The 15,346-nt window shown below is 43.5% G+C and overlaps 1 protein-coding gene across 1 annotated transcript in view; it reads left to right on the top strand.

Annotated features, from left to right (window-relative positions):
• Window positions 1–3,092: 3,092 nt before the first annotated feature.
• DAB1 (DAB adaptor protein 1) overlaps window positions 3,093–15,346 on the top strand; it is a 67,837-nt gene continuing 55,583 nt past the window's right edge. Inside the window, exons 1-6 of the mRNA XM_019633207.1 lie at window positions 3,093–3,218; window positions 3,588–3,719; window positions 4,344–4,463; window positions 4,918–4,956; window positions 6,523–6,588; window positions 13,323–13,382. Coding sequence (XP_019488752.1) covers window positions 3,093–3,218; window positions 3,588–3,719; window positions 4,344–4,463; window positions 4,918–4,956; window positions 6,523–6,588; window positions 13,323–13,382 — 543 coding nt within the window. The remainder of the gene's footprint in view (window positions 3,219–3,587; window positions 3,720–4,343; window positions 4,464–4,917; window positions 4,957–6,522; window positions 6,589–13,322; window positions 13,383–15,346) is intronic.

Raw genomic sequence — 15,346 nt, forward strand, 5'->3', positions numbered from 1 at the left:
CACCCTCCCCCTCCCACTCCAGCCCAGTATTGTCTGCCACCTCCACAACAACCCATAATGCCCCAGGAAGTCCCCACAGTCCCCTGGATGGAGCAGTCCTTATCTCCCTCATCGTTCCAGCCTTGGCTGCCCCACAGATGGCCTAGCTCTTGAGAGTATAGTTCCAAATCATGCTGTCTTGACCTTTCCCTTTGAGATCTTTATAGCTGGCCTTTACCCTAAACCTTCTGATTCATGACCTTCTCTGACCTCAGTTACCTGCCAGAATACAAAAGAGCCTCAGCTGTCTTTCCCTACCCAGCAGTCCCCTTCCTCATCCCAGCTTGTCAGGGGTCACGTGTTTGTGTTAGAGAGGTAGTCAAGAGTCTAAGGCAAGGAGATCTTGATTCTACAATGCATAATTGTGTTTCTTTTATTCAGTATTTTGTCACACTGAATGGGGAGAACAGGGCCCAAGTTTAGTACTGGTTCTGCCGGCACTCTTCCTGATCAACAGTCCTTTCATGAATAAACTCAGAGTTGAACTCGATGATGTTTAAGGTTCCTCTGGCTCCAACTGTCTTTGATTGCACTGATAAAAATCTACTTGAAGACATGGAGCAATTTTGAGGCTCAGTGAGCAAGTATTTGCAAGATCCTCTTAGTTGCCAAGATGAATGTGATAATACGACTGTGGGATTAGCAGGATTCTAATGTATTTGTATTTCCAAGTATCCATATTATGTCTGCACGATTAAGGGCAGAGAAAGTGGAGACATATCCCCTCTCTGACTCTTCGTTTCCAAATGAATGAACCACTTTCAGAGCAATCCTTTTTAACATGTCGTAAAATTAACTATGGGATAAGATGATGTTACAAATGTCTCAAAGCACTTCATGCACACACTTTGCGAGGCAATATTAGGTATCATCAGGCATTCAAAATATTTTGATTTTAAAACACTTAATGAAGATTCCCAGATAAATTGAAATATCTCCATCTGCTATCTTGCATAGTAGGTGATATTTTACCATTGTACACTCATCTCTAAATCTAATTCCACTAGGAAGACTTCTAATCGCAGTTTAATCTTAGAGCAGTATTCCACTTAGCAATCAGTAAGGTACTGTCGTCAAACTTTGATTTAATAGGAGACGTGGCTAACATTCTCCACATTATGTGGAGAGAGAAATACTTTCAGGAAAGGGAGAAATGGAGAAAGTCTTTGTGTCCCACTTCCCCTGCTGCATCCCACTCGAATGCACAAAAGCCTATAAAATCAATACTCCCATGTTGCGTGAATAGAAGTCTCATCAATTTAACATCATTAACACCATGAAAAAGCTACCGCTCTTTCAGCAATTTTCCTCTCCTAGCTAAATATGTCCTCTTAATAAAACAAGAATAAATGGATCTTGATTATTCTGCTAACAAACACTTCCTTCTTTATCAACCTTATTTGTGTTGAAATCCACTAGAATTATATAGTTGTCTTATGGTCACACGGGGGTGGAGTGACTGGGCAGTGACACCACTCTTCAAGCTGATGTCCAATGGGCAGTGGGCAACCCGGACAGGGCATGAAGCTGAAAAGACAATCCTAAGGGAAGTGAAAAGGACAGTGAATGATGAGACTCTGGGAGGTTAAGGTGCAGCAGCCAATTCTACTGCAGGAATGATTCATCAGCTCAAAAGCCTGGAAGGATGGCGATAGGCTGGGAATGGATGGTTTGGAAGGCCAGGGCCAGTGGCCCAGAACTAAGGTGATGGCCACCATGAAAGACAGATGCCCACTGTCCTCAGGTCCTGGCTGTGTGGTGCAAGGTTCTAATGGCTAAAGAATCTGGGGCAATGGAACAAGCCTCAGAGAACATCTACTCCGGTGGTTCCCACCGTTTTCATGATTAAGTCCCTGTTGTGCTACATGTCTCCCTCCCTCCATGGGCTCAGTAAGGAGGAAGATTGTGTCCACCAAAAGAAAACGCATTTATAATCACCCACTTCCCTGTTTGAATTATTCGAACCCATACCTAATTTCCAAAGAGAATCTGTTCAAAGATGAGTTAAGGAGTACAACAGTAACCTGATACAATTCCAAATAAACTTGGTGTTTTCATTTGCATGCACAATGAAATGTGTAGTCTTATAATGAATAATTACAAATTTGTTTAGCTTTTTGAAATGTTGAAAATTGCTTGGGAGGTCTTTTTAATTACCTTTAATGACCATAATAGATCCAGGGCTTTGGGTTAGGAGTCACTGATCTGGTGCAAACATCTCGTTTAATAGAGGAATAAACTGATGTCCGGAGAGGTGAAGTGAATGCCTTATGATTGCATAGTGGCTAGAATTTAAGCTTCTTAACACCCACTATAATGAAAAGGCCCTTAAAGTTATAAGAACTTTGAACACATCATATAATGCCCAAATGTGTACATAACACTTTACAGAATACTGTTTAATGAGGGTTTCTTTATAAGTAGGTTTAATATAGGAAAATGGCCATAAAGGTCACCATCACCAACTGGATGGTGAACAGTGTTTGTTGAAGCTTAGATAGTAAAGGCAGGGAAGGCAGTTTCAAAAGATTTTCAAATTACTGATCAGGTATTCCAGTTTACCTTAGTTCAACAACCAGGAGCCAAGCACAGTGCAAGATGCTAGGATGACAGAGATGAGGAAGACAGAGCCTGGTGGGGAAGACAGACAAGGAGTCAGACAAATGCATCAGAAAAGGGAGTTCTGTGAAAGCAGGAATCTGGGGAGCTGTATGTGAGCAGTCTAACAGGAGTTTCAGTATCACTAGAGACTTAAGTTCTGTGGAAACACAACAGAGAGAGGAATTATTCCTGCAGGGAGAGGGAAGGCAAGCCTTGTTCAGGGAAGGTTTCACAGAGGTGGTGCTATTTCAAATGGCCTTTGTTAGTTAAGAGGAATAAGATTCGGGCAAGTGGATAAAAGAATGGGTGTTACAGACAGAGGGGTCAACTCATGAAAGCCACAAGGATGTGGGGGACCCCACCTCTAACCCAAATGGTGACTTTGAACAAGAAAGGGAAAGGTGTTTGTTCCTCAAAATACCCTATCACCATCCGTTAGAAAATTGTTAACCATGCACAGCCATGGTTCTGTGCATGTGAATGGCGCCCCCTGTGGTCGCACAGTGTACATCTCCCAACAGGGCGCCCCCTGTGGTCGCACAGTGTACATCTCCTTCCACGGCACACAGAGGCCCTGGGTTTGTGAGTGTATTAAATATCAAGCCAGAACTGAGACTGGGCTGTGTCATGAAGAAAGATGGAGCAGAGAAGCCTACACCACTGAAGGAGACTGACTGGCTCCGGCAGGCGGCAGGAAGCCACCGCCACAGACTCTCATTCAGCAGATGAGCAGTTCTGCGTATCTCTCCCGTCACAGCACTAAGACCGTGGAGGGAAGCCTCCACTTCTCAAGGGCAGGCACAGCTCTTTTTCCTTCCATCTGGACCAAACAGCTTTTCCAAAGCCCTTTGGGCCTGTTCATACACGCAGTTGAAACACATCTCTTACTGATCAACAGCTCCAAGGGAAAGTGCCCTGAAATGAGCTCTTCCTTTTGTCTCTCATAGGCCCTTCAGCAGCACCATGCTGTTCACGAAATTTCCTACATTGCAAAGGACATCACAGATCACCGCGCCTTTGGCTACGTTTGTGGAAAAGAAGGAAATCACAGATTTGTGGCCATAAAAACAGCCCAGGCGGTGAGTACCCCATCCAAGGAGGGCGTCTTTCCTTATAACTTTAGGGGACAGCACGGTCACACTGCTGCTCTGAAGGCCCACTCTGAAGTATGAATAAGTGACACTGATGCTCAGCTTCCCATCTAGAAAAGATAACAGCTTTGAAGAAAGGAAACATGCTCATGCCTATTCTTGTTGTTGTTGTTTTTCCTAATGGGTATTTCGTAATGACTAATTATTTCCCTTTCTGATTATGCTGGATGGAGGCGCAGTATACAGATAAGTTTCCTCGTGTTCATAGCCTCATTTAAAAAGAAAATAAGAGAAAGCAAATAGCTATTTTGCATAAGGCCTACCCTAATTTTACTGTATCCGAAATTACTAATAAATAAAATAAATAAAAGCATTGCCTTTTATGCTTATGATTATTATGAATTTGCAAATATAATTAGTTGAAGAAATGAACTTTAGCTTAGATGCAATTTGCTAAACCAATATAAACAAGGTAGAATTAATTAAAGGTGGAATGCTTTCAGTTTAATCGAAAAAGGAAGGGCTGCCGGTTGTAGCCGGCAGAAACAGAAATTAGTCGTTGCAACTCAGCCCCAGTCCTTTATTAATGCTTTTTATCACCTTTTACTCCAGGCTGAACCTGTTATTCTGGACTTAAGAGATCTCTTTCAACTTATTTATGAATTGAAGCAAAGAGAAGAATTGGAAAAAAAGGCACAAAAGGATAAGCAGTGTGAACAAGCTGTGTATCAGGTATGCCTATGAATTTATACTGGTACGAGAGAAATTTGGGGCTTAAAACAAACAGATGTTAAAACTGGCAGTCAGGGCCTGCCGCCAAATGGAAATAAATAAAGATGAAAGGTTTCCATGGAAATTACGGACACCTAAAGCAAGCCATTAGAAATGATCCCTTAGTCTCTGAAATCCTAGACCTGTAAGAGAAAGTGAAACCTTGAATCCAGAGGAGGATTTCAGGGGAGGAGAATAAAAGAAACCCAATTGTTTTGGCTATTGTTACAATGGGGGTGGAGGTGACTACAAGGGCTTTGATTTTTTTTTTCTGTGTATTTTCTACCTTAACGACCCACTAGCCTACCCTACCCAGAGCTGGTGTCTTCACTGTCCTGTAATTTCTGAATACAGTCTCACATCTCTTCCTTTCTGTCCTCTGCTATGCACCCTCCCTTCCCTCACTCTGCTGTAGACAATTCTGGAAGAGGATGTTGAAGACCCTGTGTACCAGGTAATTTCCGAAATGAGTTGGGATTCTAGGATCAGGAATGTCTGGGCCTGTGGTGCAGCCATGTTGTCCAAGACCTAAAGCATCCCCAGAATGCAGAGCCCAGAGAGGGGCCAAGGTGATTTCTGAGGGTGAGGGCTGCCAGCCCCTTTGGGAATGAATTTCCATAAAAGTGAGCAAAAGTTTGGCTGGCATCAATGACATGGGATTTGAGGATGCACTCCTCCCTTCTTGCCCTGCCTCAGCCCCCTCCACGATCTGTAAAAGTTTGATCCCAGAGCCGAATGCTTTTGAGAGTCTCTTGAATATTCTGAGTTCATTAGAGAGACTGAATAATGAAGTGGTTTCTCTGAGTTAAGAACTGGATATGAGAACTAACATTTTGACGCCATTTGAACACAGACCCAAAGGATGGTTTGTAAGCTTTAGAAAGGCTGTGAGGAGAGGGCTTTCTGGCCCCTGGTCCGCAGGGCTGCCCCTCTGATTTGCTGGCTAATGCCACAGGGGCTGTTGTGAAGAGGGAAAGAGAGATCCTAGAGGCATCCCAGCCTGTAGCGTTTTCTGGACTTTCTTCAAGGCTGCAGCCCAGGTGTGGGTAGAGAGATGCTTTCCCTTGGGCTCAAGTATGTGCTCTGTTCAAACAGATGCAGAAAAAAAAAAAAAGCAAAAGGAAGCCCCTCCCACTCTGTGCTTACTCCCACGGAGAGAAAGAAGCCCAACAATATACTTGTTGCACATAAAAGAAAACCGGAAACTTATATTTCTAACTGGGACACACAAAGGTTACAGATGTGTATGTCACCTATGCATATATGTGCATGCATATTTTCACACAGAAAGCTAGGACTGCTATGACAAAAGTAAAATCATATGGATTTTAAAAGGTAATATAATATGGATGGCTTGAATTGGGGTATCTAGCTTGTATGGCAAGCAGAAGTTGAAGGTGCGCCTAATGACATGCCCTTGCTTTCCAATGAATGCTGAGAACAAGGACTTGTTTATATTTTGAGCTCAGCCACTGGCTAACTGGCTCACAAAGAATGAAGAATATTGTCTTTTTTGAAATGGCCGCATCCTTTCGAGTCTGAAACATGCACATGGATGTTATAGGATGAGGGAGTTTGGGGTTCTGAGTACTTCAGAGTTGGCTTGGGACCTGGAGCCTTAGAGAGCAAAGGGAGGCAACCGCTGTGACCCAAAGTTTACAAAGTTGGGACCCAGGCGTTCCCAGGAGACATCATCTCCACTCAGCCACACCAGCACAAGCAGACATTACTGAGATGGATGCCACTGAATTAGGAGGTTCTATCTCCAGAAAGATGTTCCAGGGCCCCATGCAGTCATCACCAAGGACTGACCCTCAGACCTTTCCCGGTTCGTTAGGAAAGGCAGGCGTGTTCAAGGCCCATCTGGTGATTCAGTAATGCAGTTGTCTCTTTACAGTATTTTTCCCTTGTGCCTGTTTCTTTAATGCTCACTGTGATTTGTATCTTGAATTCCAAATGCTTTTTTTCCCCTCTTTCTTTTTTCCCCTCTGACCTTTCCTCTCCGGCTGCTCCGTAATAGTACATTGTGTTTGAGGCTGGACATGAGCCAATCCGTGATCCCGAAACAGAAGAAAACATTTATCAGGTATAAAATCACTTCCCTCTCTTACCTTCGCACCACTACCAGCAAATATACTGGCAGGTCTGAAGAACCAGGTCTCTTCTCACGTGCTCCCCTGTCGGTCACTCCAGGCTTGTTAAAATGCTTCCACATGAATTGCTTCTAGTTCCTCTATAATTTACCAGTCATGTTCATGCCTTATTGTTGAAACGGTTAATCGCCGGTTGTTTTCCTTGTAAATGGAGCTTAGCTATTTTTAGTTGACCCCAAAATCAAACATTCCATTTTACTAAAGTCATCCATTGGAGGGTTGTTCTCCATAATAGAATAGGGTCCTTCATTTCTCAAAAGAATGTGCTCATCAAATTTCTTTAAAAAGCTAACTACACTACTGAAAATGAAGTACAATTTCAAAAATGCTACTTGAAAACAACACTGGGAAAATTAACTGAATAAAATGAAATATAGTGAAAGGTTTTACCCCTTCTGAAAGGAAAGGAAATTAATATTCTTACATGTCTGCTTATGTGAGATATCGTGAACACACTTTTAACTCGTTTAATTCTCACAAGTATGCTACAAAGTAGGCGTTGTGATCCCACTTTTACGGGGGGAAACTGAGACTCAGAGAAATTGAGTAGCTCTTTCTCAGGGCTCTGCAACAATTTAGAGCTGAGATCAAACCCAGGCAAGTGTGTGAAGGCAAAACTCAATGCCCCCTCCCCCATGATTTCCATCAAAGAGTTTGGAGTAATTGCTGCATAGCAACACATCAAACAAATATGACGATCTCCAATTTTTCACTAATTAGAATTTTAGTGCTAATTTGAATATAAACATTATAGAAGTAGGAAAAGTTTTAATGTATTTCGTAAGTGATTTTAATTTTCTTAACTTATTTAGTTGTGTGGTCTGTTATTCTGCCTTGGGCATGCATTACTTGTGTAATAAAAATGAAACAGATTTTCAATTTCCATCAAATGCACGAAAGTCTAAATAACCTAAGTATGTTAGCTCTATCAATAGCTCAGTTTAAAACAGCCCCATGGAATAATAATCTAAGGACAGTTGACCCTTGAACAATGTGGGTTGGAACTGCACAGGTCCACTTATACCTGGGTTTCTATCAATAGATACCTGTACCATTTTGTCTTTGGTTGGGAATCTGCGGGTGCAGAGGGCCGACAGTATACATTGATCTATGCCATTTTATATAGGGAACTTGAGAATCTGCTGAGTTTGATATCCATGGGAGTTCCTAGAACCAATCCTATGTGGATACGAGGGAGAGTCAAATACAGAATGGGGAATCCAACCAATAATGTTATAACACTAGGTAGGGTGTCAGATGGGTACTGGGCTTATTGGGGGGATCACTTCATAGATTATATAAGTGCCTAACTACTGTACTGTATACCTGAAACTAATACAAAATAACACTGAATGTCAATTATAATTCAATATATATATACAAATGTGTGTGGTGTGTGTGTGTGTGTGTGTGTGTGTGTGTGTGTGTGTGTGTGCATGCGTGCATGCATGCCTGCCTGCCTGCCTGCCAGTCTGTCTTTGGTAATGTTTATTGAGTGCTGATTGTGGGCTGGCTCTGTGAATGAGGATTTATATGCAGTATCTCATCATTCCTCACAACAACCCTATGTGAGTTGAACCATTATTCTCACTTTATAGATGAGGAGAGTGAGGCTCACAGTGTCGCAGAGCTACAAGAAGTAGAACACCCACTCACACCCAGGCCTTTCTCACCTCTATAAATAAGTAAATAAATGCTGAGGCTCTTGTCAACTCAGAATATCCTGACGCTGAGTTTCACAATTACATTCTGTGTATGTTTCCAGTCACATAGAAAAATCACTTGTTTTAACACTTCTGACCTCTCAGTTCTTCTGTCCATCATTAGGAAGATACCATTTAAGAGAATGAATATTTGATTGCCCTCTATTAGAAAGGCCTCTGGTAATTTTTCTCTCGTGCAATTGCCAGTCAGCTGGGCCTCCATTTGCTTAACAAGAGATAAGCTCTGGGTCCTAAAGATAAGGCTGGGCTTTTAAGAGCTGCTATTAGGTACCTCTTTTTTTTTTTTTTTTTGTAAGGGCTTCCAAGTGTTCCATAGCTATTCCTCCTGACTACATTGCAATGTTTCTTCTAGTTCTAGCTTGGCCCAGAGTGGTCTCAGATTTCTTTCCATGCCCTGTTTTCTGGAATGAGGTAAACAGACCTGGGATCTAATCCTTCAACTATTTTATGACCTTGGATGAAGTACCTAACTTTTGTATCTCAGTTTCCTTGGCTATAAAATAGGGATACTATGTTATCTGCTTCTAGATGTGAAGATGTAAAGTGACAAGGGCAGCACCTGGTACCTCGTAGATAATCTGTATACATTAGTTCCCTTTACTTCCTAGTATCATCGGTATCAGATGCTGCTCAGGATGTCTTATAATGATGTATTAACTGAACTAGAACAGGACTTGCTCACCTCAGAGAGCTTAGCAGAAAGCTGCAGCCTCACCTGACTTTGCTATTTATAATTCCAGCCTAAGGGAGGCAGAGGCTCTTGAGTAAACGTAACCTCTCTACCTCTCTTCGAGGATCAGTCATCTCATTTTCTAAACGGGATTAATAATAGTAATTGTCTTTCTCTTTGCATGCCTCAGAAGTAGTTATCAGCCGTCTTTTTAAAACAACACAGAGCCTCAAAGTACAAAGCGTTTTTACACCTCACTCAATTTTGACCTTTCTAATAACTTGGTGAGATAAGAACAGCTACAATGACAGTCATTTTAAACATAAGAAAATCAAGTCTTCCAATTTAAGTGCTGGGCCCAAGGCTAGAGGCTCTAATTCTAAACCCCGTGTTCTTTTCTACTTTTAACAAGCTTCTTGCATGAGTGATAGCACATCTTCCCATGCAAGTGATCTCCAATTTTGTTCATTCAAAAATCATTTTTAATCACCCACACACAGTGTGTCACGTATCATTATTTTAAAATGATTAAGTCTCTAGTCCTGTGTCACCCAACCCATAAACCGCCTCTCTGTACTATGAATATGTTTCTCAACTGAAAGTGTCTTCTGTATGTACAGTACTTAATATATAGTTGTTAGAGTCAATTTACATCTATTAACTTGTTCTTTCCAAATGGTATTATGTGTGGATCACCTAGCATGTGCCAGGCCATTGGGGGTGTAAGTGACCATGGCATGGTCCCCACCGGTGCTTAAGGAGCTTATAAGCAACCCCCTGGAAGCTCACAACAAACAGAGGAGGAAACTGAGGTCAGAGAACAAAGGGACCTCTGAGGCCGCACAGCCTGTGGCAGAGCCAGGATTAGAGTCCACGTCTCCCCCTTCCTTTTGGTCCAGACCTGTTACACTGTACAGCATCGTGTTACTGAAATGGTCTGCAGACTGCGTGGACCAGCCAGTGGCAAATGAGAGTCAGGACCGAGGCTCTTTCTGCCCTTTGACCTTTTAGCATCTCTGCCGGTGTTCTGCCCTCCGCACACACATGGTAAATGTTTGATGCTTAGACATTTCTTATTTAACTCGTGTTTACCAATGGGGAAACAGGGATAAGAAAATATTCTCCCTGTCCTCAGCAAGCTTACAGAGCAGTGGGTTACATAGGAGGAACAGGCAGCTGTACTGTAGTTTGAAAACTCCCACGTAAGATACAGCACATTTTACACCCTACTGCTGTCACCTGCTTACATTTCCATGTTCCCAGCCAGACAAGGAGCTCTGTTCGCTCAGGGCCCATATCCGTCTTGTCCTCCATCACTGTTCCAGGCAAAGCACAGTGCATGACACGTAATAGGTACTTGCTAACTTTTAGCTTTTAATGAAAGAATGTACTAGAGGGTTACGAGAGTACAGAGGGCAGCTCAAACCAGGCTTAAAGAGTCAGGCAAGACTACCAAGATGTCCCAGCTGAGATAAATCTTAAAAGACAAACAGGCAAATTGATATCTCACCCATGGGAGAGCCAAGCAGAAAAGCTTTTTCAATTATGCTCAGTTTGGGTTTATCCATCCCACCGCTTCTCTATTTGCAGGAATAATTGAGAGTCAGCAGTGGCTCAACTTGCTAAGTGCCCACAGTGAGCAGTGAATTACAGGGAACAGAAATGCTGTTCGTTTTGCTCAGGAAAGGGTGAGCTAGTCGAAATAAAAGTGAGGGCTTGGTAATTTCTTGGCCCTCGTTAATAAGGACTCTGTTGGCATTCTTAGAGGATTTCTTTTAGAGGGAGCCCAGTTATTGGAAGCCAAGAAATTACATTCTTCATTGGCTACCTGCAAATGAAGGTTTGCAAGAGTGGTTCGAAAGTGCCTCTTCTGCACAGCCAAGCTCATGCACAGTCCTGTTTTCTGCAAGAATGTGCACGCACTTCTGGGAGTGTAGAATGTGATGTGAAAGAGAAAGAAGCACCTGAAATAGCTGCGGAAATGGTGGGAACGGGTGAGAAGCAGCTGTCTATGTAGTGTACTCAGTGTTTAGTTGTTAGAGCCATTTCTCATCTCTTAGCTCATTCTTTCAAAAAGTATCATGGGGCCGGCCGAGTGGCTTGTTGGTTAAGAGTTGGCTTAGAGGCGTGAGCTCTGCGCAGCAGGGCTGCCGGTTCAGATCCCACATGGGCCAGTGACACTGCACCCTCTACAGCTAAGATGGTGAACAACAGCTCAACCTGGAACTGGGCTGCCATGAGGCAACGGCATAGGCTGCAGTGGGGCTGCAGTAGGCTGCAGTGAGCTGCCATGAGCCACTATGAGTGGCCGTCCAGAGGCCGGTGACCGATCTGCCTCACCCAGGAAGAGCACAATGATAATACCAACATGGGCCAGTGAAGCAATGGCCTCCAAAACTAGATTGAAGAACAAAAGGACAGCAACTTGTCTGTTCCCCTCCCCCAACTCCCCAATAAAATCTTTCAAAAAAAGTATTATGTATGCAGCACCTAGCATGTGCCAGGCACATGGGGATGTAATAGTGACTACAGCATGGCCTCCACCGGTGCTGAAGGAGTTTATAGGCCAACTCCTAGATGCTCATGACAAGGTTAAAAGGCAGCTTGCCCAGGCTCAAGCTCCTGGCTCCCTTGCTCACCAAGAGCAGGACCCTCTCCAGGCCTCATTTCCTTACCCTGCCACGCAGGGACAGTTGTCACCCTTACCCACTTGATTTGTCCTGAGGGTTACACAAGAATGTGCATAAACACAGATGCTTAGACCCAGTGCCTGGCATGCAGAAAGTGCCCCATCAATGTTAGCTCATACTGTTGGTAATAAATGTCCTGATTGGTAGCCAGAAAGAGCTAGGTTTGAACCTGACCACTTCCTAGCTTTGAGGCCTTGGGCAAATCCCCCTAACATCTCTGAGTCTCACTTTCCACTGTTTAAAGTGGAGATTATAATACCAACTTTTTAGGGTTAGTATAAGGATTTTAAATTAAGAGTGAAAATGACAAAGGGACTCAAGGAATAAACTCAAATTCTTATTTCTCTAAGGATAGCGTGCTTAGCTGGCCCAAGCCTAGAAGATAGACTCTTTACCTCAGTGTTTCCCACGTTCCTCTATGGAACATTTACCCAGCAGAATGCCTACTGGGTGTTAGGTCCTATGCCTGCAGTTACAGAGCTCCCAGGCTGATGGAAAGATACACAGGTTATCAGACATTTATAAAACCGTTGCTGCCTGATCCCTCTAATGGAGGTGTGAGCTATGCTCTCTAGGGGCTGGGGAAGAAAAACTAATGACTACGTTCAATCTGGAAGGTTTCAGTGCAAAGCCCTTCATTGACAAATGAGAAAAGTATTCAACATATCCACTGTTGTTAGTATTATAAAATGTGTTCATCCAAATATGCATATCTATGTAATACATCAATGATAAAAGAAGCTATCATTCTAACATTTTACAGTGTTATGGTGCCTAATAGTTTTGAGTTATTTACTATCTGTTTTCTCATTTGATCCTCACAATAATCTGAGTGAGAAAAAGAGCCAAAAGCACCCATTTTATAAGAGTGAAGCTCAGAGGAGCAAGCGACCTGCTCAGAGTATTACAGTTACCACTTGGCCCAATAAGACTGGATGGATGAATAAAAGAAAAAAGGGAGGGAAGACGATACGGATACATGTTTTAAAAGTCGAGATTGCCTGGATTCTGGTCTCATGGTTTTTATACCATTTCTGGGCCCTTTTCTTGAACAAAAACCTTTGGTAATTATCAGATGGCTGGTACATGCTTCCAACAGAAGCTGTACTTTATACCTTGACATTTGCGATATTTTAAATAGTCCGGATGTCAGTCTTAGCATTGAATAATTTAACCTCAGCTACAAACTGTTTTTCATCACGTTGGGCAACTCAGAGCACCTCCCTGGGTCCGTTTTTTGCTTTGTTGAAATAAGAACTTTTTTTTTTTTCCTACCGCATATCTCTGAGGTCTCTGCAGCTTCTTGTTCTGTGGCCCTGTAAGGAGCCCAATGGCTGAGACAGCCTGCAAACATTTGTGAAGTGGTTCACACACACGCCCTCACCTCACCCGGCTCTCCTAAGGGAAGGAGCCTGGCTTCCTGCTTCCACAATCCCAGCAGCCCCTTAGAGTTGCCCCCTGGGACCTCAGGGGACTGTCTCCCACACACTTAGCCAGCTTGGCGTTGAAGGCTGGTTGCTTTGTTCTTCGAAAATGGAGTACCAGAGTGTTTTTTGACGGTGTCGAATTTGATTTTTCCATAGGTTCCCACCAGCCAAAAGAAGGAAGGTGTTTATGACGTGCCAAAAAGTCAACCTGTAAGTGTAAGTATTCCTACTTTCTCCTGTCAGGTTCCCGTGACCTGGATTCATGTTGAGACTATGTCTACAACCTGAGGAAAGGAACCCCTCTTCTGGATAAGTGTTTCACCCCATATGGCTTTGCTGGGCACTGTATGCTAGGACTCCTCAGTGACCAGAGAGATGGAGGCATAAGGGAGAAGTGGCGGGGCTGAGGAAGGGCCAAAGGTTTTATTACATCTGGTCAAATGGAGGGGCGGGGCGAGGGGAGAGCCATGTCTTGGCTTTAGGAAGAGAGTTGTCCATCCAACTTGAAAGTGGTTGAGAAGTTTCAGAGGAACCATAGAAGAAGGGCTGGCCAGGCCTTTAGACTGTGTACCGGTCCAGCCAATGGGCGGGGCGCGGTGGAAAAGGCCATGTGTGGTGGGCTTACAGAGAACCCAGCAGGTCCACCGCACCTGTTTCCCACAGGCTGGTGGGACTCCTGGAAATGCGAGAGGGAAAGGAAATTTCAAAGTCTGTGGTGCTGTGCCGCCAACCACCTCTAGGCCCAGGCCCACATTTAGGTCCTTCAGTTGGCACTCGGAAGGTCATCTTTGTACATAATTGAGGCTGTACTGGGGAGCCTGCGAAGGCTCTAGAGCACGGGGACATGAGATTTTGCCACAACCTATGTTAAAAAAACAACAAACAAAAAAACAACACTAGGGTGTTTAGTTACTATTGATCTCATTCCGCTCAACAGTGGGTGGAAAGAGTATGGGCTTGAAGTCGTGCAGACCCTCAAGAATCGCAGCTGTGGTCCTAACAGAGCTGGTGTGAGGCAAAATGACTATCTGGAGCACTGTTATCAGTTTGGACCTCATGCTGTGGGAGACATAAAGATACACCTGTATGTTTGAAGATCAGATTGACAAGGGGAGTTGAAACCCTATCTCATGAGGAATAGTTGAAGGGCCTGGACATCTTTGGCCTAGAGAAAAGAAACCGTGGAAACTATATGTGGAGATGGGATTCCAAAGGGCCATGTACAGAAGAGGGATTGTAGTGGTCTGTGTTAGCCAGCTCATGGGACTGAGACCAGTGGGGGCCACTCCAAGAAAGCCAATTCCAGTTCAAAGGGAGGATGACCTTCCCGAGGGTCAGCACTCTTCCAGGGCAGAAGAGCTGGCACCTAAGAGAGTGTGGCCCCCATCACTGGAACAGCACAAGCAGAGCCTAGAAAACCACCTGTCACAGAGCCTATGGTGGGATTTAAACATGGAATGAGTAGAGGGGCAAGACTGTCCCTTCTGGAATGTCTGAGTTGGGAGTCTTTCTGGTGTGCTCTTACCTCTTTTCCCTGGTGGAATTTCTTTTGGATCAATGTCCATTTCTGTACCCTATTCTGCCAGTATCTTGAAACCACTCTACTCCACCTAAATACTGCTTCCCATACCCAGTGCAGGTTAGTCTTAATGAAAAATCCTACCCAAATGCAGGCCCCTTTTCAAAAACCAGAATCTGGAACAGAGTAGAGAACATGTAGTGTGGGCCTGCTCAGAGAAAAAGCTGTTTTTCTCCCTGAGGCCTCTGCATTTAATCAAGGCTATTGTCACTGAGACACTGGTCTTTCCTGTTTCAATTTGGTCCAGCATCCATTACACAGCTCCCTACAATTCAATTTGTGCTTAAATGGCCTCACTTGCCCCTAACACATTTAGATACATGAGGAAACATGCTTCCTTTGCTGCTTTTGTTTTTGTGAATTTATTAACCAGCCTAGGCACACCATCTCCATGTTTAATAGCTAAAAAATAAATAAATAAATAAATAATAAAAAGTCCAAGCCCTTTTTTTTTTTTTTTTTTTAGTTTCAGGTGTACAAAACAATGCACTAGTTATACTTTTCACCCCTCACCAAGTGACAACTCCCCCAATCCACTGTCCCCCCACCCCCGATATCATACATATCTATTACAATTCCATTGACTCCATTCCCACACTAT

This window comes from Hipposideros armiger, unplaced genomic scaffold, assembly GCF_001890085.2.
Source record: "Hipposideros armiger isolate ML-2016 unplaced genomic scaffold, ASM189008v1 scaffold_1258, whole genome shotgun sequence".
Classification (NCBI taxonomy): domain Eukaryota; kingdom Metazoa; phylum Chordata; class Mammalia; order Chiroptera; family Hipposideridae; genus Hipposideros; species Hipposideros armiger.